Source organism: Pseudochaenichthys georgianus, unplaced genomic scaffold, assembly GCF_902827115.2.
Source record: "Pseudochaenichthys georgianus unplaced genomic scaffold, fPseGeo1.2 scaffold_755_arrow_ctg1, whole genome shotgun sequence".
In the NCBI taxonomy this organism is placed as follows: Eukaryota; Metazoa; Chordata; class Actinopteri; order Perciformes; family Channichthyidae; genus Pseudochaenichthys; species Pseudochaenichthys georgianus.
The window spans coordinates 40,826-67,157 of NW_027263305.1; the positions used below are offsets into that span (position 1 = coordinate 40,826).

At 48.2% G+C, this 26,332-nt stretch overlaps 2 protein-coding genes across 4 annotated transcripts in view; both read left to right on the top strand.

Moving 5' to 3' along the window:
* The first annotated feature begins 202 nt into the window (after positions 1-202).
* LOC139433625 (filaggrin-2-like) lies at positions 203-2,392 on the top strand. Its single transcript, XM_071202708.1, has 2 exons — positions 203-227; positions 1,023-2,392. The coding sequence occupies exons 1-2, from the start codon at positions 203-205 to the stop codon at positions 2,390-2,392; spliced, it is 1,395 nt and encodes a 464-aa protein (XP_071058809.1).
* Positions 2,393-2,846: 454 nt separating this feature from the next.
* The window catches only part of LOC117444219 (NLR family CARD domain-containing protein 3-like), a 36,482-nt gene continuing 12,996 nt past the window's right edge, over positions 2,847-26,332 (top strand). Inside the window, exons 1-6 of one of the 3 annotated variants that reach the window (XM_071202709.1) lie at positions 2,847-2,937; positions 18,273-18,914; positions 19,609-19,845; positions 21,092-21,352; positions 21,624-21,731; positions 21,968-22,046. In XM_071202709.1, coding sequence (XP_071058810.1) covers positions 18,280-18,914; positions 19,609-19,845; positions 21,092-21,352; positions 21,624-21,731; positions 21,968-22,046 — 1,320 coding nt within the window. In that variant the 5' untranslated portion in view covers positions 2,847-2,937; positions 18,273-18,279. The remainder of the gene's footprint in view (positions 2,938-18,272; positions 18,915-19,608; positions 19,846-21,091; positions 21,353-21,623; positions 21,732-21,967; positions 22,047-26,332) is intronic. The other 2 variants (XM_034079876.2, XM_034079875.2) reach the window with 2 other exon arrangements.

Here is a 26,332-nt window from a genome sequence, read left to right on the forward strand (position 1 = left end):
CGCGTGCTTGCATATTTTAACAAAGCTTTTCATTTGAGCCACACTGAATTTAACTAGAAGTCATGGCTGTGTCAATGACCAGTCTGATATCGTTTTACAAAGATGACAAGAAGAGCGTAGATAGAGGAGAGAACCACTACAAGTCAGGACACGTGCAGCAGTGCAGCCGAGATGAAGGTGTGCTCACCGGTGTTGTCAGGGCATGAGGGACAAGGTTTATAGTGTCGGTGAGTAGTGATAGCAAGAGAACCGTTAACCTAGAGTTCATTTATTCACATTAATTCAGATTTCATGCTCCAATAAAAGATTTCATGTGACACATACAATGGATTTGTATCAACAAATCCATTGTATGTGTCACATGAAATCTTTATTAGGCAAGGCAAGTTTATTTATATAGCACCTTTCAACACAGGGCAATTCAAAGTGCTTTACAAAAAATGAAAGACATTTAGAAAATGGCATTTAAAATCAGTCATTAAAAATAAAAGATAATAAAATAAACATTAAAAGATAAAAGTTACAGTGCAGTTTAAGATGTGAATAGTTCAATTAAAAGCAGCGGCAAAGAGAAAAGTCTTCTTGCTGGATTTGAAAGTAGTCAGAGTTGCAGCGGACCTGCAGGTTTCTGGGAGTTTGTTCCAGATGTTTGGACTCTCGGAGCTCACGGCGTCTCGGAGCTCACGACGTCTCGGAGCTCACGACGTCTCGGAGCTCACGACTGTTGTGTGAAACGTATTCACTTCCTGCGTCACTGAGCTGTTGGCATGAAGCAGACTATAGCTGAACTCACATCCTGCACAGCGCACTGTGGTGACTCCGACTGACCAGCACTGTGTCTCTGTCTTCGTTAGGGTCCCCGTTAGCACTAGCATGAGCACTGGCTATTCCTCCTGGGGTCCTCACACACTCAGAACAAACAACAACAACAACAACAACAATCAGCTCATCATTTCATGCAATTTACAGAGAAATGAAGTGAAAACTAAAATGGTCATCAATTGTCTTTGTTTTGTCTGAAGGACTGAGGAACACGAGGAGGACGGCTCGGGGTGTCCACGAGGCGGGGCAGCAGCTCCACGAGGCGGAGCAGCAGCTCCACGAGGCGGAGCAGCAGCTCCACGAGGCGGGGCAGCAGCTCCACGAGGCGGAGCAGCAGCTCCACGAGGCGGGGCAGCAGCTCCACGAGGCGGGAGCAGCAGCTCCACGAGGCAGCTCCACGAGGCGGGGCAGCAGCTCCACGAGGCGGAGCAGCAGCTCCACGAGGCGGGGCAGCAGCTCCACGAGGCAGCTCCACGAGGCGGGGCAGCAGCTCCACGAGGCGGAGCAGCAGCTCCACGAGGCGGGGCAGCAGCTCCACGAGGCGGAGCAGCAGCTCCACGAGGCGGAGCAGCAGCTCCACGAGGCGGGGCAGCAGCTCCACGAGGCGGGGCAGCAGCTCCACGAGGCGGAGCAGCAGCTCCACGAGGCGGGAGCAGCAGCTCCACGAGGCAGCTCCACGAGGCGGGGCAGCAGCTCCACGAGGCGGAGCAGCAGCTCCACGAGGCGGAGCAGCAGCTCCACGAGGCAGCTCCACGGGGCGGGGCAGCAGCTCCACGAGGCGGAGCAGCAGCTCCACGAGGCGGAGCAGCAGCTCCACGAGGCGGGGCAGCAGCTCCACGAGGCGGAGCTGCAGCTCCACGAGGCGGGGCAGCAGCTCCACGAGGCGGGAGCAGCAGCTCCACGAGGCAGCTCCACGAGGCGGGGCAGCAGCTCCACGAGGCGGGGCAGCAGCTCCACGAGGCGGAGCAGCAGCTCCACGAGGCGGAGCAGCAGCTCCACGAGGCGGAGCAGCAGCTCCACGAGGCAGCTCCACGAGGCGGGGCAGCAGCTCCACGAGGCGGAGCAGCAGCTCCACGAGGCGGAGCAGCAGCTCCACGAGGCGGAGCAGCAGCTCCACGAGGCGGGGCAGCAGCTCCACGAGGCGGAGCAGCAGCTCCACGAGGCAGCTCCACGAGGCGGGGCAGCAGCTCCACGAGGCGGAGCAGCAGCTCCACGAGGCGGAGCAGCAGCTCCACGAGGCGGAGCAGCAGCTCCACGAGGCGGGGCAGCAGCTCCACGAGGCGGAGCAGCAGCTCCACGAGGCGGGGCAGCAGCTCCACGAGGCGGAGCAGCAGCTCCACGAGGCGGGAGCAGCAGCTCCACGAGGCGGGGCAGCAGCTCCACGAGGCGGGGCAGCAGCTCCACGAGGCGGAGCAGCAGCTCCACGAGGCGGGAGCAGCAGCTCCACGAGGCGGGGCAGCAGCTCCACGAGGCGGGCAGCAGCTCCACGAGGCGGGGCAGCAGCTCCACGAGGCGGAGCAGCAGCTCCACGAGGCGGGGCAGCAGCTCCACGAGGCGGGGCAGCAGCTGAGAGGCTGCTCAGTGTTGTCTTTGATACAATGTGATTTCTTTCAACAACTCGTTTGTGTTTCTTCATGTGTGTGTTTCTGTGAACCCGCAGTCTGTCTCTGCAGAGCCCTCTCTGCACAGAGCAGAGCAGATGAGAGTGCTTTGGAGTGTGCTCAGCAGTGTGTAGTTGGGTGCTCAAACTATCTAGCATTAGGAATGGAGTTATATCTGGTGCTAAAGTTTGCATGTGGTGTCCATGTAGTGTGAGTTCTGCTGAGCAGCAGAGAGGAGCTGCTCGGCACCCTCGGGTGCGGGCTTTGTGAATTGGGTTTAGAGTTCTGAGAAACTGAGCAATTAAAAAACTAAATGTGTCGCAATCGAGAAAAACCGTAATATGCACTGACAGTAGTTGTGATACCATGAGCTGCCACAGGGTGAAGCTGATGGTTCACTTCACCTTCTCTCCCTTCCTCTGCTCTGTGGGGACCTCGAGACCTCCGGTGTCAGAAGTTACTTTCACTTTGTTCCCGTTGTGACGCAGCAGTTTTCCTCCTCGTTCATCTCTCGGTAAGTGACCGTTTCAGAGTGAAGTGCCTCTCAGCTCAGACTCAGCTCTCATGTGTTTATTATAACATTTATTTATATTATTGATGTTAACAGCTGCAGCTGCGCTAACAACATGCTAACAACATGCTAACTCAAATCAAACTTCAGGAATAGGGTTGGGTACCGAGAACCGGTTCCGGTTCGGAACCGGTTCCAACATTTCGATTCCAACAGCATCATTTAGACATGTGAATTTCGGTTCCGCTTTTCGATGCCTGAGGAAATGTTTCTCGCCGCTCTCCGTAGCCTACTGTATGACTGCGAAGGGGCCGGAGATGGAGCGTTGTACCCAAAGTGTAGCGTTGTTGTTGTTGTTGTTGTTGTTGTTGTTGTTGTACAAACTGCGGTCAAATCAGCCGTCTCTCGCATTTGCTTGGTCAAATGAGCAGCGCTTCACTTTTTAGTGCGCGATTAATAGCGCCTTTACGGTAATCATGAGAAGTGGCGCTGACGGTAGAACAAGTGCTTATGCTATATTTGATCAATCAATCAATGATATTTGATGAGGGATAAAATGATTTTTAGCCATAAGTTCTTAATAAAATTGGTACTGTTGGACTCAGTACATGTTAGACTACTACCACAAATACAATCAAGTACTTTTACTGTGTACTATTTGAGTAATACTCTGTCAAACTCCCCTCCAGAGTACAATAATGCATGTTTTCTGCCCCTTTTGATGAGAGATACAATCATTTTTTGCAATGAGTTCTTAATAAAATCGGTTATGCTGAATTCTGTACTACTTGGACTACTACCACGAGTACAATCAAGCACTTTTACTGTGTACTTTTTGAGTAATACTTGTTTAAACTCCTGTCCTGAGTACACAAAAGAATGTTTTCTGCCATCTTTGATGAGATACAATTATTTTGTGCAATAAGTTCTTAATGAAATCGGTACTGTTAGATTCAGTACTACTTGGACTACTACCAAAAGTACAATCAAATACTTTTACTGTGTACTTTTTGAGTAATCCCCTGTCAAACTCCCCTCCAGAGTACAATAATGCATGTTTTCTGCCATCTTTGATGAGAGATAAAATGATTTTGGTAGTAGTCCAAGTAGTACTGAATCCAACAGTACCAATTTCATTAAGAACTTATTGCACAAAATCATTTTATCTCTCATCAAAGATGGCAGAAAACATGCATTATTGAACTCAGGACAGGAGTTTAAACGAGTATTACTCAAAAGTACACAGTAAAAGTACTTGATTGTACTTGTGGTAGTAGTCTGAGTCCAACAGTATCACTTTTATTAAGGAGGTATCGCTAAAAATCATTTTATCTCATCAAATATAGCAGAAGTTGCATGCTTTTGTTCTCAGGAGGGAATTGAGAGTATTACTCAGAAAAAAGACAGTAAAAGTACTTCATTTTATTGTACTGAGTCAAACAGTGTTAGTTTTTTTAAGAACTCATGGTAAAAATAATTTGTATCGCATGAAGCAGAAAAAGCATGCATTCTTTCCTTCTCGTCAGTGCCGCTTCTAGCGATTACCGTAAAGGCGCTATACATCGCGCACTCAAAAATGAAGAACTGCTCATTTAACCAAGCAGATTGGAGAGACGGCTGAGTTGACCGCAGTTAGTACAACGACAACAACCCACACGTTGCGGTTGTACCGACACTTCCTACCGCGTAACCTGGGACCAGGGCGTTATAAATGTTCGCCTCGGGCGCCAGACCTGTGGAGGCGCCGTGCTGACAGCTCTGGGAGGAAACAAATGTGTTGGCCGTTGGCGCTCATCCTGATGTTTGGCCTCGATGTAACGACATTCATAATTAAGTAAATGTAGCACCCTTTCCACCCCGGCTACACGTTTCATTCGCCCTGTATGATGCGCGCTGCAAGGGATGAAAATGGGGGATGTTGGCTTATCTGGCAACCGCAGCTCACAGCCACAGTGCGCGTGAGCGAGGGAGAGAGGGAGGGAGCTGTTGTTATTTGTGTTGAGATAGTTCACTTTAGTCTCAGTTGTCTCAGTGCGTCTCAAACGGTTTGATCACGATGTAAACACATATTTAAAGGCTCTCTTTATAATGATTGGGATGAAACAGGTTTGAAATCATTCCAGTGTAAACTAGAGGACAGTAAACCAGACACATCGTTTAAACTGGAGAGATAAAAAAATATGCATAAATAAAATAGTAAAATAAGATCTGAATGAACAACAAACATAAAACACGTTACATGTATGTGTTGTTGCTATGGGTTACTGGTTATGCTCACATACTTATTTAATTATTAAAATGTAAACCGATCTTTGTCATCTGGGTGTTTACGTTCCCCCTAGATCAGGTCTCTAGTCATTCTGCTCAAAGTGCACCAGATTGAAGCATTCTGCTTTAAAGTGTTCAGACCTTTCTTCCCGGTACGCCTGAGAGGCAGATGCTGGTTCTTCTCAACAAGAACTGTCTTTAAATGGGGGGGGGGTCCTTTGAGAGTCGCCCAGCTGCAGCCTCAGGGCTCAGGTCAGCTGCAGCTTCAGGGCTCAGGTCAGCTGCAGCTTCAGGGCTCAGGTCAGCTGCAGCCTCAGGGCTCAGGTCGGCTGCAGAGCAGGGAACACAGACGGGTTCACGTGATGTTACTGGAAACTAACCTGTGGAAAAGTTTCTCTAATAAATGTAATCTTCTGGTGGAAGAAGCACGTATCATTCTGTTACCCTCAAAGAACCGGACTCGAGAACCGGTAAGAACCGGACTCGAGAACCGTTAAGAACCGGACTCGAGAACCGGTAAGAACCGGACTCGAGAACCGTTAAGAACCGGACTCGAGAACCGGTAAGAACCGGACTCGAGAACCGGTAAGAACCGGACTCGAGAACCGGTAAGAACCGGACTCGAGATCAGAATGGTGGGAATTGAACCGATGCCCAGCCCTACAGGATGAGACGGGAGAGTCTTGTTTGTCTCTGACCCGTCTCTGACCCGTCTCTGACCCGTCTCTGACCCGTCTCTGACCCGTCTCTGATCCGTCTCTGATCTTCCTGGTCTTGTTCTTAACGCGAGAGGACACGGGTTCACATCCTCTCCTCTCCTCTCTCTCTCTCTAGGCCGTTAGTAGAGAGCGAGGTAGCTCTGAGGCAGAGAGAGGAAAGCAGAGAGAGAAAGCAAGAGAGAGAGAGGAAAGAAAACGAGAGAGAGCGAGCCTCCAAGAGAAAGCACGAAAAACCTCCCTCACCCTATTACCCCTCTCTCCCCCTTCTCCCTCTCTCTCTCTCTCTCCCTCCCTCTCTGTCCTCTCTCTCCCTCTCTCTCTCTCTGTCTCTCCCTCTCTCTCTCTCTCCCTCTCTCTCTCTCTCTCTCTCTCGCTCCCCCCTCTCTCCCCCTCTCTCTCTCTCTCCCTGTGCTGTGGGGGAGGAGTGTGGTGAACAGTGCAGTGGTTATTTGTTTAGACTGCACGGAGAAAGCTAACCAGCTGGTGGAGAGCGGGCTAGTGATTAAAGGGACGCTGTTACCCGTGCTACCCCTTGTCACTCCAGCTAAACAGTCCTCATCTCAAATGTACCCCCGTTTCTGAGAAACGATTTGTTGGAGAGAGAGCTGGCTCGACACGGACAGGGCTGCAAATCCCCGCACCTCAAGCACGTGGTGTCTTTTAGGAGACAGGTGCTTATGTCCTGAAGAAGGATGAAGGGTTTTGTGTATACTGTCCATGTTACGTCTGACAGTTTGAGATGTTGTGGTTGTGGAGCGGCAGGACACCAGATCCGCGTGTGCCCGGAGAGGGCGGGTGACGCGCCCGTGGTGTCCGCGCTCGCAGCCGGCCCGACGGTGTCCGCGGCAGAGCCGCTACCGGGTGCTTTGTCCACGGCCGGGGCTGCGTCCGCGGCGGAAACGCCGTTGGTGGAGCCGCAGGTCGGTCGGTCCGTGGCAGAGCCAACGGTCTCACGCGTGGAAAGCACACAGGCAGCCGGTACACACAGTATCACACACACGGACACTCAGGTCACACAGGAAGCAGATAGTGAGCACACTGCAGCCAGAGTGGCTGAGTCTGTTCTGGAGGATGTGGTAATGGATGAGGATTTATTAAAGTTACCTGTTAAAAGAAAAAACAAACAAGTGAGCAAAGGAAGTGTGACTCAAACAGGGAAGGTGTCAAAGAAGGAGTTGCTGTGTTCCTCCTCTCAGCCAGAGGGAGTCCCAGAGGGAGTCCCAGAGGACAGTGACAGCGAGTCATTCTTTGACATCGTTGAGGTAGCAAAGGGAGAGGAGTCCTCTTTCCAGAGGATCAGATCCTTTCTGGCGGAAACTAAGGGGTGAAGGTAGAGGACTTTTTTGCAGATTTGCAGATCTTTCACGATGCTGCCAGGGCTCTCATGCGGCGCCCAGAAGCCTTAGGGAACCTTTCTTCAGCGGCCCAGAGAAGGTTAAAGAAGATACTTCAGAGGATTAGAGAGGAAACTGCAAAGAATTATGAATAAGTACATCTTGGTTTTATTTTTAATTTTTAATTTATCTTCAGCCAGGTTTTTGATTTTGTTAGGATGCAACTATAATTTCATTATGAGTGACATAAAGCTGGGCTCTTTAAACATTAACGGTGCTCGAGGGGATGCTAAGAGAGCGTCTTTATTTACTTTATTCCTCAGCCTCGTCGCTAACACTTTGGAAAGCAGCTTGTAGTCGGTACAGAGTAGAGACACAGGACGCCAGTTCCTAATCTCCTGCAGGTCTCCTTTCTTAGGGAGGAGAGTGAGCACAGCTCTCCTGCAACTCAGAGGCAACCTCCCGTTACTTAGACTGTCTCTGAGCACACTCAGCAGGTCGTCACCTATAACTGGCCAGAGAGCCTTTTAGAAGTCTGCAGGCAGGCCGTCTATGCCAGGAGCCTTCCCACTCTGCATGATTGGGCTACCTTCCGGTATAAATAGGAAGGAGGCCCGACAATCTGCTCCCTCTGTTCTTCAGCACCGCGGCACTGAAGCACTGTAGAGACACTAAAGAGTAAAGGCTCTTTTCAGAGCCACCTCGAAAAAGATCCTTAAACATGAGTACACAGGGTTGTGTTGGAGTTTGCTGCTCATGCCAGACGCATCCTGCCTGGGGTCGGAGCACGCGCACACAGCTCTCGCCCAGCAGGTGTCATGTGCTCATTGTCATTGTGCCCGTCTCCCTCTGGCCGACAGACAGCGAAGAGCGGACGCTCTCGCTATTGCGGCCAAGGAGGGTGATTGGCTAGTCCAGGAGTCCTACTCCGTAGACCAGCCCTTGAGTTCCTGGATCCGAGTGCTGGGCAGGAGTCAGAGGACTCCTACCCAGCCTCCAGGTCAAACCTGTTTCCCGGCCTGCTAGCCCCAGGCATGCTAGCTCCCTGCCTCCCAATTCCCAACCTGACACCATACGTCTCGGTGTGTTCCGTCTGGAGTCAACCCCTGCTTCTTCCCCATTTCCTGCTCCTGTCCAGGAGCCGTTCTTGGGTACTCGTCTGGCTTTTGGAGGTCCACGGAGCCTCCAAAAGCCATCTAAGAGAAGGAGACGCAAGTCCAGGCTAGCAGCCCGAGCCCCAGAAGCCATGCTTTGGGCTCCAGTACCGGCCCACACAGCCCTGGTTCCGGCTCCAGTACCGGCCCACACAGCCCTGGTTCCGGCTCCAGTACCGGCCCACACAGCCCTGGTTCCGGGTCCAGTACCGGCCCACACAGCCCTGGCTCCGGCCCCAGCAGCCATGGTCCCTCCTCTAGTCCCAACTCAAGTCCCTACTCAATTTCCTTCTCAAGTCCCTTGTCTAGTCCCTTCTCTAGTCCCTCCTCTAGTCCCTTCTCTATTCCCTTCTCCAGTCCCTTCTCTAGTCCCTTATCTAGTCCCTTCTCCAGTCCCTTCTCTAGTCCCTTATCTAGTCCCTACTCAATTCCCTTCTCGAGTCCCTCCCCTAGTCCCTCCTCTAGTCCCTTCTCTAGTTCCTTTTCAAGTCCCCTCTCTAGTCCCTTCCCAAATCCCTTCTCTAGTCCCTTCTCTAGTCCCTTCTCAAGTCCCTTCTCTAGTCCCTTCTCTAGTCCCTACTCAATTCCCTTCTCAAGTCCCTTCTCAAGTCCCTCATCTAGTCCCTTCCCTAGTCCCTTCTCTAGTCCCTTCTAAAGTCCCTCCTCTTTTCCCTTCCCAAGTCCCTTCTCTAGTCCCTTCTCTAGTCCCCTCTCCAGTCCCTACTCTAGTTCCATCTCCAGTCCCTACTCAAGTCCCTTCTCTAGTCCCAACTGAAGTCCCTACTCTAGTCCCTTCTCCAGTCCCTTCTCTAGTCCCTTCTCCAGTCCCTACTCTTTTCCCTTCCCAAGTCCCTTCTCAAGTCCCTTCTATAGTCCCAACTCAAGTCCCTTCTCTAGTCCCAACTAAAGTCCCTACTCTAGTCCCTTCTCCAGTCCCTTCTCTAGTCCCTTCTCTAGTCCCTTCTCCAGTCCCTACTCTCCTCTCAAGTCCCTTCTCCCTACTCAAGTCCCTTCTCTAGTCCCTACCCTAGTCCCTACTCTAGTCCCTACTCTAGTCCCTACTCTAGTCCCCTCTCAAGTCCCCTCTCAAGTCATCTCTCAAGCCCCCTCTCAAGTCCCTTCTCGAGGCCCCTCTCAAGTCACCTCTCAAGTCTCCTCTCGAGTTCCCTCTCAAGTCACCTCTCGAGTCCCCTCTCAAGTCCCTACCTCTATTTAGAGGCAATGGACGTCCACTCTCGGGAGAGAGACCTCCAGCATGTGTCCCTGAAATGGGGACTCAGGTTATTTCACTCCTCCAGGAGAGAGACCGCGAAAAGCACCTCTCTGTAGCCCCTCACAGACCACCAAAGGACGGACTACAGACCTCCAGCATGTCTCCCTAACATGGGCACTTCCATAACCTTGCACACCGTGAGACCCCGGGCCCCCGGACTTAAGCACTCCCCCACGGACTAAACCCAGATGATCACACCCTACAGAACCTCATGCCCCTGGAAACCCTATAAGGGGGGTGGATTTTGCGGTGCTTTACCGTCCGCCCATCAGCATCCATATTCGGCCTTCTTCACGGCACCCCCCCCCCCTGTGCTGGAGGTTCACACTTTAACTGTTTTGTCATAGTTCGTCTTTCCACGAGTGGGTGCGCCTGGCAAAGCTGTGTACCCAAACTCAAGCACTCTCACTCTGACTAAACACATAAGGACACCCGGGTAAGACCTTAGTGCCCCTTAGTGCCCCTGGTACTCCATGTCGTTAAATGAGCTCAGTAATGTACTGCACAACATCACATGGGTAAATGAGCTCCGTGTTGCCCTGCAATATCACATTTGGTGTATTTCCAAAAAGCCAGGAAAATACACCTATCTCCGTCATGTCCTGTAAAATATCATTCTTTGTTTATTTCCATCATTCAGGCAAATACACATATCTTTGTCCGCTCCAGGAGCTTCAAAGTGCAGACTCAGGAGCTCCGTCATGTCCTGCAAAATATCATTCTTCCGACCGCCAAGCACCGGCACGTGGACCCGGGGAGGAGGCCCTCCGATGGCGGGTCAAATTTGCTGATAGCACAGCTGACGGCTGGACACTAGCCGTAGAGCAGGGGTGGGGAGCCTTTTTCCTCTCAAGGGCCATTTAAATGTTTCCAACATCCTCCGAGGGCCGTACACATTATTGACCTCTGCTTAAAAATACTAAAATCACAGCCCATTCATTTGGCCTTTCTTTCATGCTGTGCAAAGAAAACGCAACCTCTGAATCCAGATATCTCACCATGACTCACGCATGCATGTGCACGGTGTGGCATGTCCACCAAAACAGAAAGATATGGACACAAGATGTGTGCAAATGTATTTAGTTTCCTATCCATGTGGACATGATTTAAGTGGGGGGGACCTACCCTCCTCTAGGGGGGTGTCCCCAGGAAGATTTTTTTTTAAATATTGAAGTTGAAAGCATCCATCTGGTGCACTTTGAGAGCAACATTAGGAGATCTATGGAAACATCTCTCAACACCCAGATGCAACAGAACTGGAAGCAGATTTTCTTTTTCTTTATGGATATTTTACAAATCACTCCCCTTTCAAACTGGATTCTTGTTTATTAATAACAACTGTTATTTACTGTCATAGTATTTTATTCTCTTATTTTTGTATAACGATAATGATCATATAAAGATGTGCCTTTACCTCACTGGTTGGAGAAAAAGCTTCTTATATTCGTTAGCATAGCTAGCTAACCAGATGCTAATAACAACAAAGTTATTGACTGTATGATCAGTGTGACAGATGAACAGATGCCACTGGGCTTTCAACTAAAGACACAGCCACGCAGAAACTGCGGCATGTGTACGGCTCCTTATGGGTACTGCAGTTTGTGGAAGTGCCGGAGCGGTGTTCTGGTGCTCTCCGTCAGAACTGTATCCAAGTCAGACGAGACATATACCACGTGAGGACACGTTAGGCTCGTGTTGTGTTCAAGGACCCTGACCTTGGCCAGGAAAAACAGGCATTCGCTTGTTTTTTTGCGCTCTACATTTCTTTAATTTTTTTCTTTTTTGCCTATGTTTATAAATTGCCTCGAGGGCCGTGGCAAAAGGTCTCGTGGGCCGTATACGGCCCGGGGGCCGGAGGTTCCCCACCCCTGCCGTGGAGGAACACCAGGGCGGGACCAGGCAGTTCCCTCTTTGCAGACAAGCATATGTGGTTGTTACGCAGGATCAAACCGGTAGCCTGTGATGAAGTAGGGTCGACCCTATATCATGTGAAGCCACCAAGCCGTGGTCCCCGAGGGAACTGGTGCCCGGAGCAAGGCCAATTGCTGAATGCCGCAGCCGACTAAGGCCGCTATGCAACAGTGGAGGATTAGAGAAACTGGTGTTTGCCTGGCACTCCGCGGCGAAGTGGGGAGGTGGAACTTCCACCCCGCTGCGGAACCCGTGGTGGGACCCCCGAGTCAGACGGTTCGTTTTGGAAACGCTTCATATCGGTCGGCCATCAGAGTCGAACCCGCAGTTCGGAGGAACCGACAGCCAGAGCACCGGCACGTGGACCGGGGGAGAAGACCCTCCGATGGCGGGTCGCGTTTGCCATTCGATCAGTGAGGTGAGAGGAGAAGAACGCAGCAAAAATGGACAAAATCCGTTAATGTACGGTCGAGTTTGGGGGGGGGGAACGGCTGGACAAAGGCCGTTGGGGGGCACCCAGGACCGGGCAGTGCCCCCGGTAGAAGGAGCCGGGTGAAACGGGCCAAAACAGAAATAAATAAAAAGAACCAGGCAAAAGGGGTGAAAATGTAAAAAAGTATCCGAAAATAGTGCCTCATAAGGCGGGTAGGGTCCCCTGTCAACTCCCCTTACATTCCTCCAGAGTCAGAAAAAAGTCTGAGTTAACTTTTTGGAGAACCATAAAAAAGGGCTAAAAGTGATAAAATGTATCTGAAAATAGTGCCTCATAATGCTGATAGAGTCCCCTCAAACTCCCCTTGCATTCCTCCAGAGACCAGTTCAAAAACTTAAAGTTTGGTAAGAACCATGCTGGGGGGTCTCTAGGCAACAAATTCATCCGAGCCAGAGTGCACTAGGAGCGGACACATTCCTCCATGAAGTGAGACAGCCGTTTTTTTTCTCAGTCCTCTCAAAAACTGGGTTTCCGATTTCGTGCAGATGGTAGCTTGAAAATGATGAATGCATTTTTTGGACGGAGAAGGGAGGCTTGGTTTCCCCTCTCCGTTGCAAGTTGCAACGGGGGAGTGGAAAAGTGTCCGGGGCTTCGGCCGGAAGCGCCGACAGGTTGAGCTTTTCAAAGCCCCTTCTCTGTTGGCACTTTTTTCAACCATTTTTTTAAAACTTCATTTTTGATTATTTTAAGATATAATTGACCGTTTTCTTTACTTTTTTCTTCTTTCCACGGGTGGGCGCGCATGGCAGGCCGCCTATGAGCTCCCAAATTCGGCCTAGGAACCTCCAGAATTTGTGGGCTAAGCTCCATAAACTGACAAAGTCACCCAGAAATGTCACTTTTATAGCCCAAACATATATAATAAAAATGCATTTAAATAGTAAAAGGTATAATTGTGCTCCGAATTACCCGGAATTGGATTTATATAGCCCCATGATAGTGAATACAAATCATTTTCATGGAGAAAAGTGTTAAAAGGCCTGATTAAAGCATATGCAGGACCCCAGTGAGCTCCAGACTATGTGCATTGTGTTATGGAACCATATTAATGATACAATAACTCATTTCAATGCAAAAATAATGATTACAAATCAGTTTTAGGGGACAACTGTGGAGAGGAGCCTGAAAATGACTCTCCAGCACCCCGGAGAAGCAGGGTCTCAGACTCACAGGCACACAGGCAGAGACCCAGGGTGATGCACATGGCTCTTCCACCCAGCAATAAGTCTTTGAAAGCTGGGGGAAAGTGCTGTGAATAGAGGGAGAGAGCAGCCAGAGAGAAACGGGCTGTGAGAGCCACAGAGCGCACCCAGAGATCTCCTTGCTCCATGGCTCTTGCACCCAGACTGCACCCAGAGAACAGGCTGCTTCACAGCACGTTACAAGCCAGGAAAAGTGATTGAATCCTGGGTATACATGTTTTAAATAGTCTGATACCTCCAGTGCGCATCACCGCATTTTACAAGCCAGGGAAGGTGCCTGGATCCTGGGTAAATATTGTTTAAGTGTTTTTAAATGTGTGGAACAGTGTTTTGTCACTTTCAAAACTCTCCCGTCATTGACCGGAGAAATTGGGTTGATGTTGTATTCAATCTGAACTGGAGCATTCCCTCACCAATGTCCTGGTCCGTTGGAGGTTCCGTTGGGGGTCCCGCCGTCACCTGTCTCGCCGGGGGTCCTGCCAACTCCTTGTCCTCTTCCGTGGGGGATCCTGCCGACACCTGTCTCGCCGGGGGTCCTGCCTACTCCTTGCCCTGTTGCGTTGGTGGTCCAATCAACACCAGCCCTTGCTCCATCCGGGGTCCCATTGACACCAGCCCATGTCATGTCCAGGATCTCGTCTACGCCTGTCCCACCGGCTCCGGTTCCTGTCCGGCCGACACCGGGTCCTGCCCACCCTCAGGAGCTGTCCCGTCAGCGCCTACCTGCCCGTCCTCCGGAGTTCCCCAGCCGCGGTTTTCGCCCTCGAGCCCGGCCCCCTGACTTTCCCGGCCGCTGCCTTCGCCCTCATGCTCGGCCCCCTGAGTTCGCCCGCTGTGGCCTTTGCCCCTTTATGAACTCTGCCTTGCCCCCGGGTCGTCCGCCCGAGACCCCCTCCATGGACTCTGCCTTGCCCCCGGGTCGTCCGCCCGAGACCCCCTCCATGGACTCTGCCTTGCCCCCGGGTCGTCCGCCCGAGACCCCCTCCATGGACTCTGCCTTGCCCCCGGGCCGTCCACCCGAGACCCCCTCCATGGACTCTGCCTTTTCTGGGCTGTTGATCTAGACCCGTCCTCCGGACCCCCTCCACCCACCCAAATGTGAAATGTTTGACTTTGTTTAGGGACGTCTGGAATCCGTCACTTGAGGGGGGGGTTATGTCAGGGTGTGAGTTTTTGTGTGTCTAGTTTTGGGGTTATTTTGCTGTTCTGTCCTCCCTGTCGTTAGTGTCCCCGGTGTGTCTAATTGTCTGATTGTGTTCACCTGTTGCCCTTGTGTTTCTCCTCCCCTGCCCGGCTGCTTCTCGTCTCGTGATTACCCCTCCCTGTAGAGAAGGCTGGAGCCGCTACACAGAGGAGGGATGAGAGGGTGGTTTCCTCTGGACGACCTGCTATTGGCTGGCTCGCTCCAGGGAGGAAGTCGCTTTACAGACGGTACATCTCGTATCGCATCTGTCAAAGTCTGGGTTTTTTCATACATTGGAAGAAGATCTGTCCTCTTCCCTCTCAGACAATCATTTATCTGGGAGTGGAATTAAACTCAGCCAGCATGAGAGCGCGGTTCTCGCGGCAGAGAGTGGAGAAACAGACGGCTCTCCTCCGTTGGTCAGCGTGGTGACAGCCCTCTCCGAGATACAGCTGCTCAGCTGTATGTCCACAGGAGGAGACTCCAGAGGTGGTTCCTTCGCCTGCGCATCGACCCTGTGCGTCAGAGGTAATTGTGCTGATCACCTTGGATGGCTTCCTCCCTCCCCCTCACAGGTCGGAGGAGGAAGCCACATCTCATCTCCTCTGTCCCGTGCGCGCGCTGTCCTGCTATGTGGCGCGTACGGCTGCTTTGCGCCCAGCAAAGCGCCTGGTTGTGCATTACAGAGAGCGCTCATTCGGGCTGTGTGAGGCTGTGTCGCAGGCATATGTCTCCTCTGGGGTGGAGCCCCCGGAGAACATCAGTGCGCACTCCACCAGAGGAATTTCCTCCTCCACGGCGTTGCACGGAGGAATGTCAGTGGAAGACATTTGCCCTGCTGCATCTTGGTCTTCCCCCTGTTCATTTACTCAATTGTATTTGAGGGATGTCTCCCTTTCCTCTCTGACGCACCCTGTACTGGGTGTCCTGTCAGAGTGAGTGACGTCAGGGATCCAGCTGTGCGCTCTCCTGCCTGTCTGCACGCAGAGAGCGGCCCTTTTCCCCCCTCTTTTTGTCACTGGGCAAAGTGTGACCTTCGTCTCTACTTTCTCACAGCGGCAGGTTTGTATTGTTCCCAGCCTTCGTCCCCTCATGGAAAATATTCATCTTATGCTATACTCCAGGGACGGTGATGCACCATTCGCATGGCGCAATAGGCATGGGTTATTATCTGAGCAGGTGTGTCTGTGCTTCTAGTGCCGGGCGGACCCAGTGGGGCGCAGACTACATCATGCTTCGTTCTTAACCCAACAGCGATAGCCTTCGAGGGCGAAGCCATATACGAAATAGAACTGAAGTTCTGTAACCCAGCTTCTATGAGTAATGGCGCAGCCCTCTAAGTGCTGGGCCCCACTGGCTCCACGAATAGCTGAAGAAAAGCTGTTTGTGTGGGAGCAGATTGTCTGGCCTCCTTCCTATTTATACTGGAAGGGAGCCTGAGGGTGGGGCCCACCTCGCAGGTGGGCATGGACTACAAGTGTTTCAGTGCTGCGCGGGTCAGAGATGTTCTCAAGTCTTTGGTCACGAGTCCAAGTCAAGTCTCAAGTCTCTAAAAAATAAAAGTCTCATGTCTCTTCTGGTTGTAATCAGCCTTCTATTGTCTGCTGCTATCCAGTCTGTTCAGAATACTGCACAGCTCTATACTGCACCTCTGCAACCGTATTGTTTAATTACACTGGGTCTCTAATGACATCTTTTAAGTCTACTATTAATAAACATATTCCTCTATCCTCTCACTCAAAGCCAGTGTCATGGTAACCTGATAAACCTGTAACATTAACGTTACGCGGTCAACAATAAACCTGTAACCTGCCTATAAACCCACAGATGTATTTATGTATGTAACTATGTATTTTTCTACGTTTAACGTTAGCCAGTAGATGGTGGCAGCGGAACGTAATGATTAACGTTACCGACCTTTTTTATGTCATGTCAAGAGTTGGATGTCAACGCCACTCAACTCAAACAAGTGTGACAAACATGCACTAATCTTTTCAAATATTCAGTTCCAAAGCTAGCAGCAAGCTAAGTTAGCATCACAAAGACAAAGCTAGCAGCAAGCTAAGTTAGCATCACAAAGACAAAGCTAGCAGCAAGCTAAGTTAGCATCACAAAGACAAAGCTAGCAGCAAGCTAAGTTAGCATCACAAAGACAAAGCTAGCAGCAAGCTAAGTTAGCATCACAAAGACAAAGCTAGCAGCAAGCTAAGTTAGCATCACAAAGACAAAGCTAGCAGCAAGCTAAGTTAGCATCACAAAGACAAAGCTAGCAGCAAGCTAAGTTAGCATCACAAAGACAAAGCTAGCAGCAAGCTAAGTTAGCATTACAAAGACAAAGCTAGCAGCAAGCTAAGTTAGCATTACACAGCTGATGCTGAGCTAAACATGTTTGCTAACCGTCCATGCGTTAATGTGACTAACCTCTCCGGGTGACTTTTCAAGTGCCTGATGAAATCCGACGTTGTTGCGCCAGCATCCTTGATTTTGATATTGCAGACTTTGCAGTGTGCTCCTTTTGTTGGTGCCGCCGGCGTTTTGTTCGAAGTTGTTGTAGTTGAACCTAATTACAAGCGGGACAGCCGCAGGTGTGCCGCCGGTCGCCATGGTGTTACTACGAGGTAGTAACAGAGGCGCGCACGTCTGCGTATAAAATAACTGGATGGCCTACCTGCCTGTCAGCCTTCCATCTGGGTTTGAGGAGGGGCTCTATAAGGAAGTAGCAGCCTCTAGCAGATTATCTCCGGTTGTGTATTTTCAAATTCTAGCGATCTCGAGCCGGTTTCTCTCAGATGTACCTACCCCACCTTTAATATGCCAACAATAGAAAACACAATGATTGTTCACGAGTCCCAACACGCGAGTCCAAGTCGAGTCTGAAGTCTTTTGGTCACGGGTCCAAGTCAAGTCTGAAGTCTCTGTGTGTGCGACTTAAGTGCGACTCGAGTCCGAGTCGCAGACTCGAGTCCCCATCTCTGGCGCGGGTTTACATGCGTAACCCTTTAGCCGATACTAAAGGGTTACAGTAGGTAACTTCAGGTGCTTGGCTTGCTGTTTCAAACACCTTTTTTGTATCCATATGTCTCGCTAGAAACTCCCACCATCCAACTAACAACAACAACTAGGTCAAGCCTTTGGGCTCTGAAACTACGGGGCGGCCGAGGACAAATACACATGCGTTAATCGCACGTTAAAATAATTAATGGCGTTAAAAAAAAATTGCGTTAACTTGACAGCCCTATTTTCAAATCAATAATATTGTTTTATACAATATATTTTATCAGTAAAATTACTTTTTAATGATTTAAATATAAATGTAATAATGCATTTTTTTAACTTCTTTAATGCATTCAATTAAAACCTTTTTGAAATGAAGAGGAATATTTGTTTAATCAATGAAATACATTTTGATAAATTCATAATGTTTACATCAATTACAAGAATCAATCAATAAAATTGAATTCAATAAAATAATTTCCCTAAATCAACACAATAATACACAATTTATTATTTACTTTTCATTCACATCATTTATAAAATAAATACAATACTTATGTAAAAATAAATAAAGATGTTTATAAAATGTGTAAATCTGACAAATATTCTTTAAATCAATAACGTAGATTTTAATTTGAAAATATTTTAAAATCAATCAAATTTGTTTTGAATTGAATTATTTTGTTTTGTTTTTCAAATCAACATTTGTTTTATTAATGAATGAACTCATTGATTGGGTTCAGGAGCCATTTTGCTGACTCATGTTAACGGAGAGGAGACGCCATCTTTATCTTTCTCTCATATCAGTATTAGGATGCAGCAGCAGAGACCTGAACCTGAACCTGGACCTGAACCCGGACCTGAACCTGGACCTGAACCTGGACCTGGACCTGGACCTGAACCCGGACCTGAACCTGGACCTGAACCCGGACCTGAACCTGGACCTGAACCTGGACCTGAACCTGGACCTGAACCCGGACCTGAACCTGGACCTGGACCTGAACCCGGACCTGAACCCGGACCTGGACCTGAACCCGGACCTGAACCCGGACCTGAAGCTGGACCTGGACCTGAACCCGGACCTGAACCCGGACCTGAAGCTGGACCTGGACCTGAACCCGGACCTGAACCCGGACCTGGACCTGAACCCGGACCTGAACCCGGACCTGAACCTGGACCTGGACCTGAACCCGGACCTGAAGCTGGACCTGGACCTGAACCCGGACCTGAACCTGGACCTGCACCTGAACCCGGACCTGAACCTGGACCTAAACCTGGACCTGGACCTGAACCCGGACCTGGACCTGAACCCGGACCTGAAGCTGGACCTGCACCTGGACCTGAACCTGGACCTGGACCTGGACCTGGATCCAGCTGTGTGTCCATGAAGAGTGGCAGGTCTATGGACCCCCCTCTTGTCTTTAAATCTGGACGTCCTGCAGAGGGAAGGTGAGAATGTGAAGTGTGTCACGTGATCAGCTTCTTTCTGAGGAGTTCAGAGTTTCTTCTCCCGGACGCCGGGACATTGTTCTGTAGCTCTTTGGTTCTTCTACCTTCCTCCATCTTTTCAGATAGGTTTCTTTGATTCTTGTGTTGTTGTTGTTGTTGTTGTTGTTGTAGTTTTTTCTCTGCTTGAAGTCAGATGTCCTCTAGAGCAGTGTTTCTCAAACTTTTTCATTCCAAGGAGTCACTTAACCAATAAAAAAACACTCGCTGACCACCTAACTTCACAAATATCCAAAATTACATCGTTTTTCTAGAACAGATTACAAATCGCCTGAATATGGTACAAACAAGTGGCAAAATGTGTGATGAAGGTGTTGCGCGGGGCTATATAATGCAATTAAAAGTGAAACTTAAGCTCGCTGCTTTGCGGAGATATTCCCGCGAGAGTGCGGAAAACTCAAATTAATTAATTAATTTCAAATGTTACCAATATACTCGCGGACCACTAGGGGGCGCTCACGGACCACCAGTGGTCCGCGGACCACACTTTGAGAAGCACTGCTCTAGAGGGACGCTAAAGAAGAAGTGGACATCTGGAACTGATGTGAAGCTAAAGAAAGAGCAAACTGATCCATGAACTGGAACCAGAGAGAATCTGCTGTAACTCACTTTGTTCACTTTGACTTGTTTGTATCAGGAAGAAGAAGAGACCTGGACCTGAACCCAGACCAGAACCTGGACCTGAGGATGGACCTGGACCTGAAGATGGACCTGGAACTGAACCTGCACCTGGACCTGAACCTGGACCTGCACCTGAACCCGGACCTGAACCTGGACCTAAACCTGGACCTGGATCCAGCTGTGTGTCCATGAAGAGTGGCAGGTCTATGGACCCCCCTCTTGTCTTTAAATCTGGACGTCCTGCAGAGGGAAGGTGAGAATGTGAAGTGTGTCACGTGATCAGCTTCTTTCTGAGGAGTTCAGAGTTTCTTCTCCCGGACGCCGGGACATTGTTCTGTAGCTCTTTGGTTCTTCTACCTTCCTCCATCCTTTCAGAGAGGTTTTCTTTGGTTCTTCTACCGTCCTCCATCCTTTCAGAGAGGTTTCTTTGGTTCTTCTACCTCCCTCCATCCTTTCAGAGAGGTTTCTTTGGTTCTTCTACCGTCCTCCATCCTTTCAGAGAGGTTTCTTTGGTTCTTCTACCTTCCTCCATCCTTTCAGAGAGGTTTCTTTGGTTCTTCTACCGTCCTCCATCCTTTCAGAGAGGTTTCTTTGGTTCTTCTACCTCCCTCCATCCTTTCAGAGAGGTTTCTTTGGTTCTTCTACCGTCCTCCATCCTTTCAGAGAGGTTTCTTTGGTTCTTCTACCTTCCTCCATCCTTTCAGAGAGGTTTCTTTGGTTCTTCTACCGTCCTCCATCCTTTCAGAGAGGTTTCTTTGGTTCTTCTACCTCCCTCCATCCTTTCAGAGAGGTTTCTTTGGTTCTTCTACCTCCCTCCATCCTTTCAGAGAGGTTTTCTTTGGTTCTTCTACCGTCCTCCATCCTTTCAGAGAGGTTTCTTTGGTTCTTCTACCTCCCTCCATCCTTTCAGAGAGGTTTCTTTGGTTCTTCTACCTCCCTCCATCCTTTCAGAGAGGTTTCTTTGGTTCTTCTACCTTCCTCCATCCTTTCAGAGAGGTTTCTTTGGTTCTTCTACCGTCCTCCATCCTTTCAGAGAGGTTTCTTTGGTTCTTCTACCTTCCTCCATCCTTTCAGAGAGGTTTCTTTGGTTCTTCTACCTCCCTCCATCCTTTCAGAGAGGTTTCTTTGGTTCTTCTACCTCCCTCCATCCTTTCAGAGAGGTTTCTTTGGTTCTTCTACCTCCCTCCATCCTTTCAGAGAGGTTTCTTTGGTTCTTCTACCTCCCTCCATCCTTTCAGAGAGGTTTCTTTGGTTCTTCTACCTCCCTCCATCCTTTCAGAGAGGTTTCTTTGGTTCTTGTGTTGTTGTTGTTGTTGTTGTTGTTGTTTTGTGGTAGTTTTTTCTCTGCTAGAAGTCAGATGTCCTCTAGAGGTACGCTAAAGAAGAAGTGGACATCTGGAACTGATGTGAAGCTAAAGAAAGAGCAAACTGATCCAAGAACTGGAACCAGAGAGAATCTGCTGTAACTCACTTTGTTCACTTTGACTTGTTTGTATCAGGAAGAAGAAGAGACCTGGACCTAAACCCAGACCAGAACCTGGACCTGAAGATGGACCTAGACCTGAAGATGGACTTGCAGATGGACCTGGACCTGAACCTGAACCTGGACCTGGAGATGGACCTGGACCTGGACCTGGACCTGGAGATGGAGATGGACCTGGACCTGGAGATGGACCTGGACCCAGCTGTGAGTCCATGAAGAGTGACTTTTCTATGGAGTCTCCTCTTTACTTTAAAGCTGGACAAAGTGCTGATGAACGGTAAGAATTTCAAACTGGACTCTGTTACCATCCGACTCTCTTTGGAGAAGAGTAAATCCTGCTCCAACGTACCTCTCTTGAGTTGGTTTCAAATGACTTCTATTTGTATTGTGAATCATATAATGAGCAAAGACAGATTACTCAACCAAATGATGACTTTAATCATGGATTGTTTTAGACGACCCCCTCTTCTGTTTGACGGCAGGCAGCGAGCTGGTGATGAAGCGCGGCGTGAGGTGTCTGGTGGTTTTATTACTCTGTTCTTTATCAGTGTCAGGATCCAGCAGCAGAGACCTGGACCCCGCTGTGAGTCCATGAAGAGTGTCTTTTCTATGGAGTCTCCTATGAACTTTAAAGCTGGACAAAGTGCTGATGAACGGTAAGAATGTCAAACTGGACTCTGTTACCATCCGACTCTCTTTGGAGAAGGCACCACAGACTGGTTCAGATCAGGCTCCAGATCATAACGGGGCTTTCTGTTCCTCGCACCATCAGCTGCTGGGAGGCTTCTGATGGTCCCACAGTCACCCTGTTATTCTGTCTCCATCTCAGGACACCTTCAGTCAGCTGTGTGCAGATTAGACTCTCTAAATGTTCTGGATGTTTTCTCCACAGAGTTCTGCAGGAGTTCTCAGAGGTTCCCAGTGATCAGTCCGCCCCGAAGCATCACACAGACCTGGACTCCATATTTATGGTGTGTACAAATATACATTTACTATGAACTACAGATGATGTACCATTCAGGTCCAGACTGTGTCCATGCTGCTGTTTGGACCAGCAGGCCTTCAGACGGACAGATGATCACATGTTGTCTTCTTTAAATTAACTGTTGCTGCGTCGGGGGACCTGAATTCATCAATCAATCAATCAATGTTTATTTATATAGCCCAATATCACAAATGTTACATTTGTCTCAGTGGTCTTCACAGTTTATACAGAATATCAGTATGACAATACGACACCCTCTGTCCTTAGACCCTCTGTCCTCAGACCCTCTGTCCTTAGACCCTCACATCGTACAAGGAAAAACTTCCAAAGAAAACCCAGTTTAAAGGGAAAAATGGGAGAAACCTCAGGGAGAGCAGCAGAGGAGGGATCCCTCTCCCAGGACGGACAGACGTGCAATAGATGCCGTGTGTAAATTGAAAAGATAATACATTTGCAACATAGGTAGTCCAGATGTTTGGACGTGTATAATAGGAAGATGAATCCACGAGGATATCCATCAGGACCGATGATCCAGGACCACAGCCACGACTCAAGATCCAGCGCTCGCGATCCAGGACACAGGACCGCAGGATCATCCATGACTCCGGATCCCGGCGTATAGAGACACCAAAAAGAAAGACATGTGGGGAAGCTGGGTTAATCGGAACATGAGTGTACACGGGTACAGACAGAGAGAAGGAAGAAGTAAGATGTCCCCCGACAAACTAATTCTATATCAGCAAAACTCTTAAAAACGGATAGGGTGTCTGCCGCCCGAACACAAACTGGAAGCTGATTCCACAAATGTGGAGCTTGATAAGAAAAGGCTCTGGCTCCCATTGTACTTTTAGAGACTCTAGGAACAACCAACAACCCTGCATTCTTGGAACGCAATGCCCTAGTAGGCCAGCAGGGTATAATGAGTTCTTTAAGGTAAGATGGCGCCTGCCCATTAAGGGCTTTGTAGGCGAGAAGAAGAATTTTAAATTCTATCCTGTGTTCTATAGGGAGCCAGTGTAAGGCAGCCAGAACAGGAGTAATGAAGTAACAGAAGTAACAAATGCATGGACTAGTTTCTCTGCATCGCTTTGAGGCAAGATATGCCTGATTTTTGCAATGTTACGTAGATGGAAGTAGGCGGTCCTTGAAATTGATTTTATGTGGGCGTTAAAGGATAAATCCTGATCAAATATAACACCAAGATTCCTTACAGTCTCACTGGAGGCCAAATTAATGCCATCCATAGTTAGTATATCTTTAGATAATTTGTTTCGTAGATTCTTCGGGCCAAGTACAATAACAGTTTTGGTCGTGTTTAACATCAAAAAGTTTAAGGTCATCCACGTTTTTAAGTCCTTAAGGCAGTCTTGAATTTTATTTAGATGATTAATTTCATCAGGCTTGATTGATAAATATAGTTGAGTATCATCCGCATAACAATGAAAGTTTACAGAATGATTCCTTATAATATTGCCTAATGGAAGCATATATAATGTGAACAGAATAGGTCCGAGCACTGAGCCCTGTGGCACTCCATGGCTAACTTTGGTTTGCGTGGAAGATTCATCGTTAACACGTACAAACTGAGAGCGTTCAGATAGATAGGACCTAAACCAGCCTAAAGCAGTTCCCTGTATGCCAACTAAGTGCTCTAGTCTTTGCAATAGGATGTCATGGTCGATAGTATCAAATGCAGCACTGAGATCGAGCAAAACAAGAATAGAGACAAGTCCCTTGTCTGAGGCTATTAGAATGTCATGTGTGACTTTAACCAGAGCTGTCTCTGTGCTATGATGTGTTCTAAAGCCAGACTAAAAGTCTTCAAATAAATCATTGTTTTTTAAGTAATCACACAACTGCTTTGCGACCGCTTTCTCAAGAATCTGTGAGAGGAACGGAAGATTAGAAATAGGTCTATAGTTGGCTAAAACCTCTGGATCGAGGTTGTGCTTTTTAAGAAGCGGTTTTATCACTGCTACTTTGAATGATTGTGGAACATAGCCTGATAATAAAGACATATTCATAATATTTAATAAAGAAGTGCTAATTAATGGAAACACTTCCTTCAACAGCTTAGTTGGAATTGGGTCTAACATGCACGTTGATGGTTTAGAAGAGAGAATCATTGAATGTAATTGTTCAAGGTTAATGGCTGAAAAGCATTCTAGTTTACTATCTAGTGTAATATTAGAACTTACGTTTCCGGGAGCTGTTGATAACACTATACTGGTCAAAGGCAAGAGGTCATTCATTTTGTTTCTAAGAGTAACAATGTTATGGTTAAAAAAGCACATAAAATCATTGCTACTGAGTGCTAAGGGAATAGAAGGCTCAATGGAGCTGTGGCTCTCTGTCAGCCTGGCTACAGTGCTGAAAAGAAATCTTGCATTATTCTTATTCTCATCTATTAATGAAGAGTAGTAGCTGCTCTCGCTTTACGCAGTGCTTTCTTATATTCATTGAGAGTAATATGCCAAATTAAACGAGATTCTTCAAGTTTAGTGGAACGCCATATCCTTTCAAGTTGTCTAGACTTTTGCTTTATTTTGCGGGTTTCGGCATTATGCCATGGAGCTAATCTATGTTGTTTTATTTTCTTCTTTTTCAAAGGAGCAAAGGAGTCTAATTTTATTCGCAGCGCATCTATAGCACTATCAACAACATGATCAATTTGGGGTGGTGTACATTTTGTATAAGTTTCCTCCCCTACATGCAGACATGCTATCGAGTTAAGTATTGGTGGAATCTCTTCCTTAAATGTGGCTATAGCACTAACAGGTTTCTGCTGCAAGAGCTTTTGACTAATGCTTTGTAGTCTCGTAACAGTACTTGAAAAGTTACTAAGAAATGGTCGGATAAAGCAGGATTATGCGGTTCGACTAATAGTTGCTCAATTTCAATACCATAAGTCAGAACAAGGTCGAGAGTGTGATTATAACAGTGGGTTGGTTTATTCACACTCTGACAGAAACCAACAGAATCTAATATAGAGTTAAATGCGACAGTAAGGCTATTTTTATCATCGTCAACATGAATATTAAAGTCACCTACGATAATTACTTTGTCTGTTTTAAGAACCAAAGTTGATAAAAACTCAGAGAATTCTGATAAGAATTCTGAATAAGGACCTGGTGCACGATACACTGTAACAAATAAGATTGGCTGCAAAGTTTTCCAGGTCGGATGCGTAAGACTAAAAACGAGGCTTTCAAAGGAGGTATAATTTAATTTTGGTTTAGTATTGATAAGTAAACTTGAGTCAAAGATTGCTGCAACTCCACCTCCTCGGCCCGTGCCTCGAGCAATATGAGTGTTGATATGGCTGGGTGGAGTGGCCTCATTTATGCTGACATATTCTTCATGTCTCAACCAAGTTTCAGTGAGACAGCATATATCAATATTATAATCTGATATTAAATCATTTACCAATATTGCTTTAGATGCTAGAGATCTTATGTTTAAGAGACCACATTTAATCTTCCTGTTTTGTTGCACTGTAGTAGTTGTTACATTTACTTTTATTAGGTTATTATGTATGACACCTCTATTAGGTTTTACCTTAAATTGTCCTTGGGCAGACACACACACCGCTAATATTGGGTATTTTATTGGATTCGGGATTCCTATGGATGACTGCCTAGGAGAGAGCGCAGAGAAGCGTGTAAGACTGCGACTCCGCCTCCTGGGCTCAACTCCAGTTCGTCATGGATTAAGTCCACAAAGCCCTGAGATGTTTGCCGAAATGAGATCTGCACCTTCCAGAGTAGGGTGAATGCCGTCTCTCTTAATAAACACGACCAAAACTGAAGTTATTGTACTTGGCCCGAAGAATCTACGAAACAAATTATCTAAAGATATACTAACTATGGATGGCATTAATTTGGCCTCCAGTGAGACTGTAAGGAATCTTGGTGTTATATTTGATCAGGATTTATCCTTTAACGCCCACATAAAATCAATTTCAAGGACCGCCTACTTCCATCTACGTAACATTGCAAAAATCAGGCATATCTTGCCTCAAAACGATGCAGAGAAACTAGTCCATGCATTTGTTACTTCTAGGCTGGATTATTGTAACTCTTTATTATCAGGGAGTACCAAGAAGTCAGTCAAGTCGCTTCAGCTGATTCAAAATGCTGCGGCTCGTGTACTAACCAGAGTTAGGAAAAGGGACCACGTTACTCCTGTTCTGGCTGCCTTACACTGGCTCCCTATAGAACACAGGAGAGAATTTAAAATTCTTCTTCTCGCCTACAAAGCCCTTAATGGGCA

What these genes read in the sequence shown, in the direction of transcription:
- LOC139433625 (XM_071202708.1), top strand. Translation starts at nt 203, where the DNA reads ATGAGGGACAAGGTTTATAGTGTCG. An exon ending in GGACAAGGTTTATAGTGTCG is followed by an intron (nt 228 to 1,022) that starts GTGAGTAGTGAT and finishes TTTTGTCTGAAG; the next exon opens with GACTGAGGAACACGAGGAGG.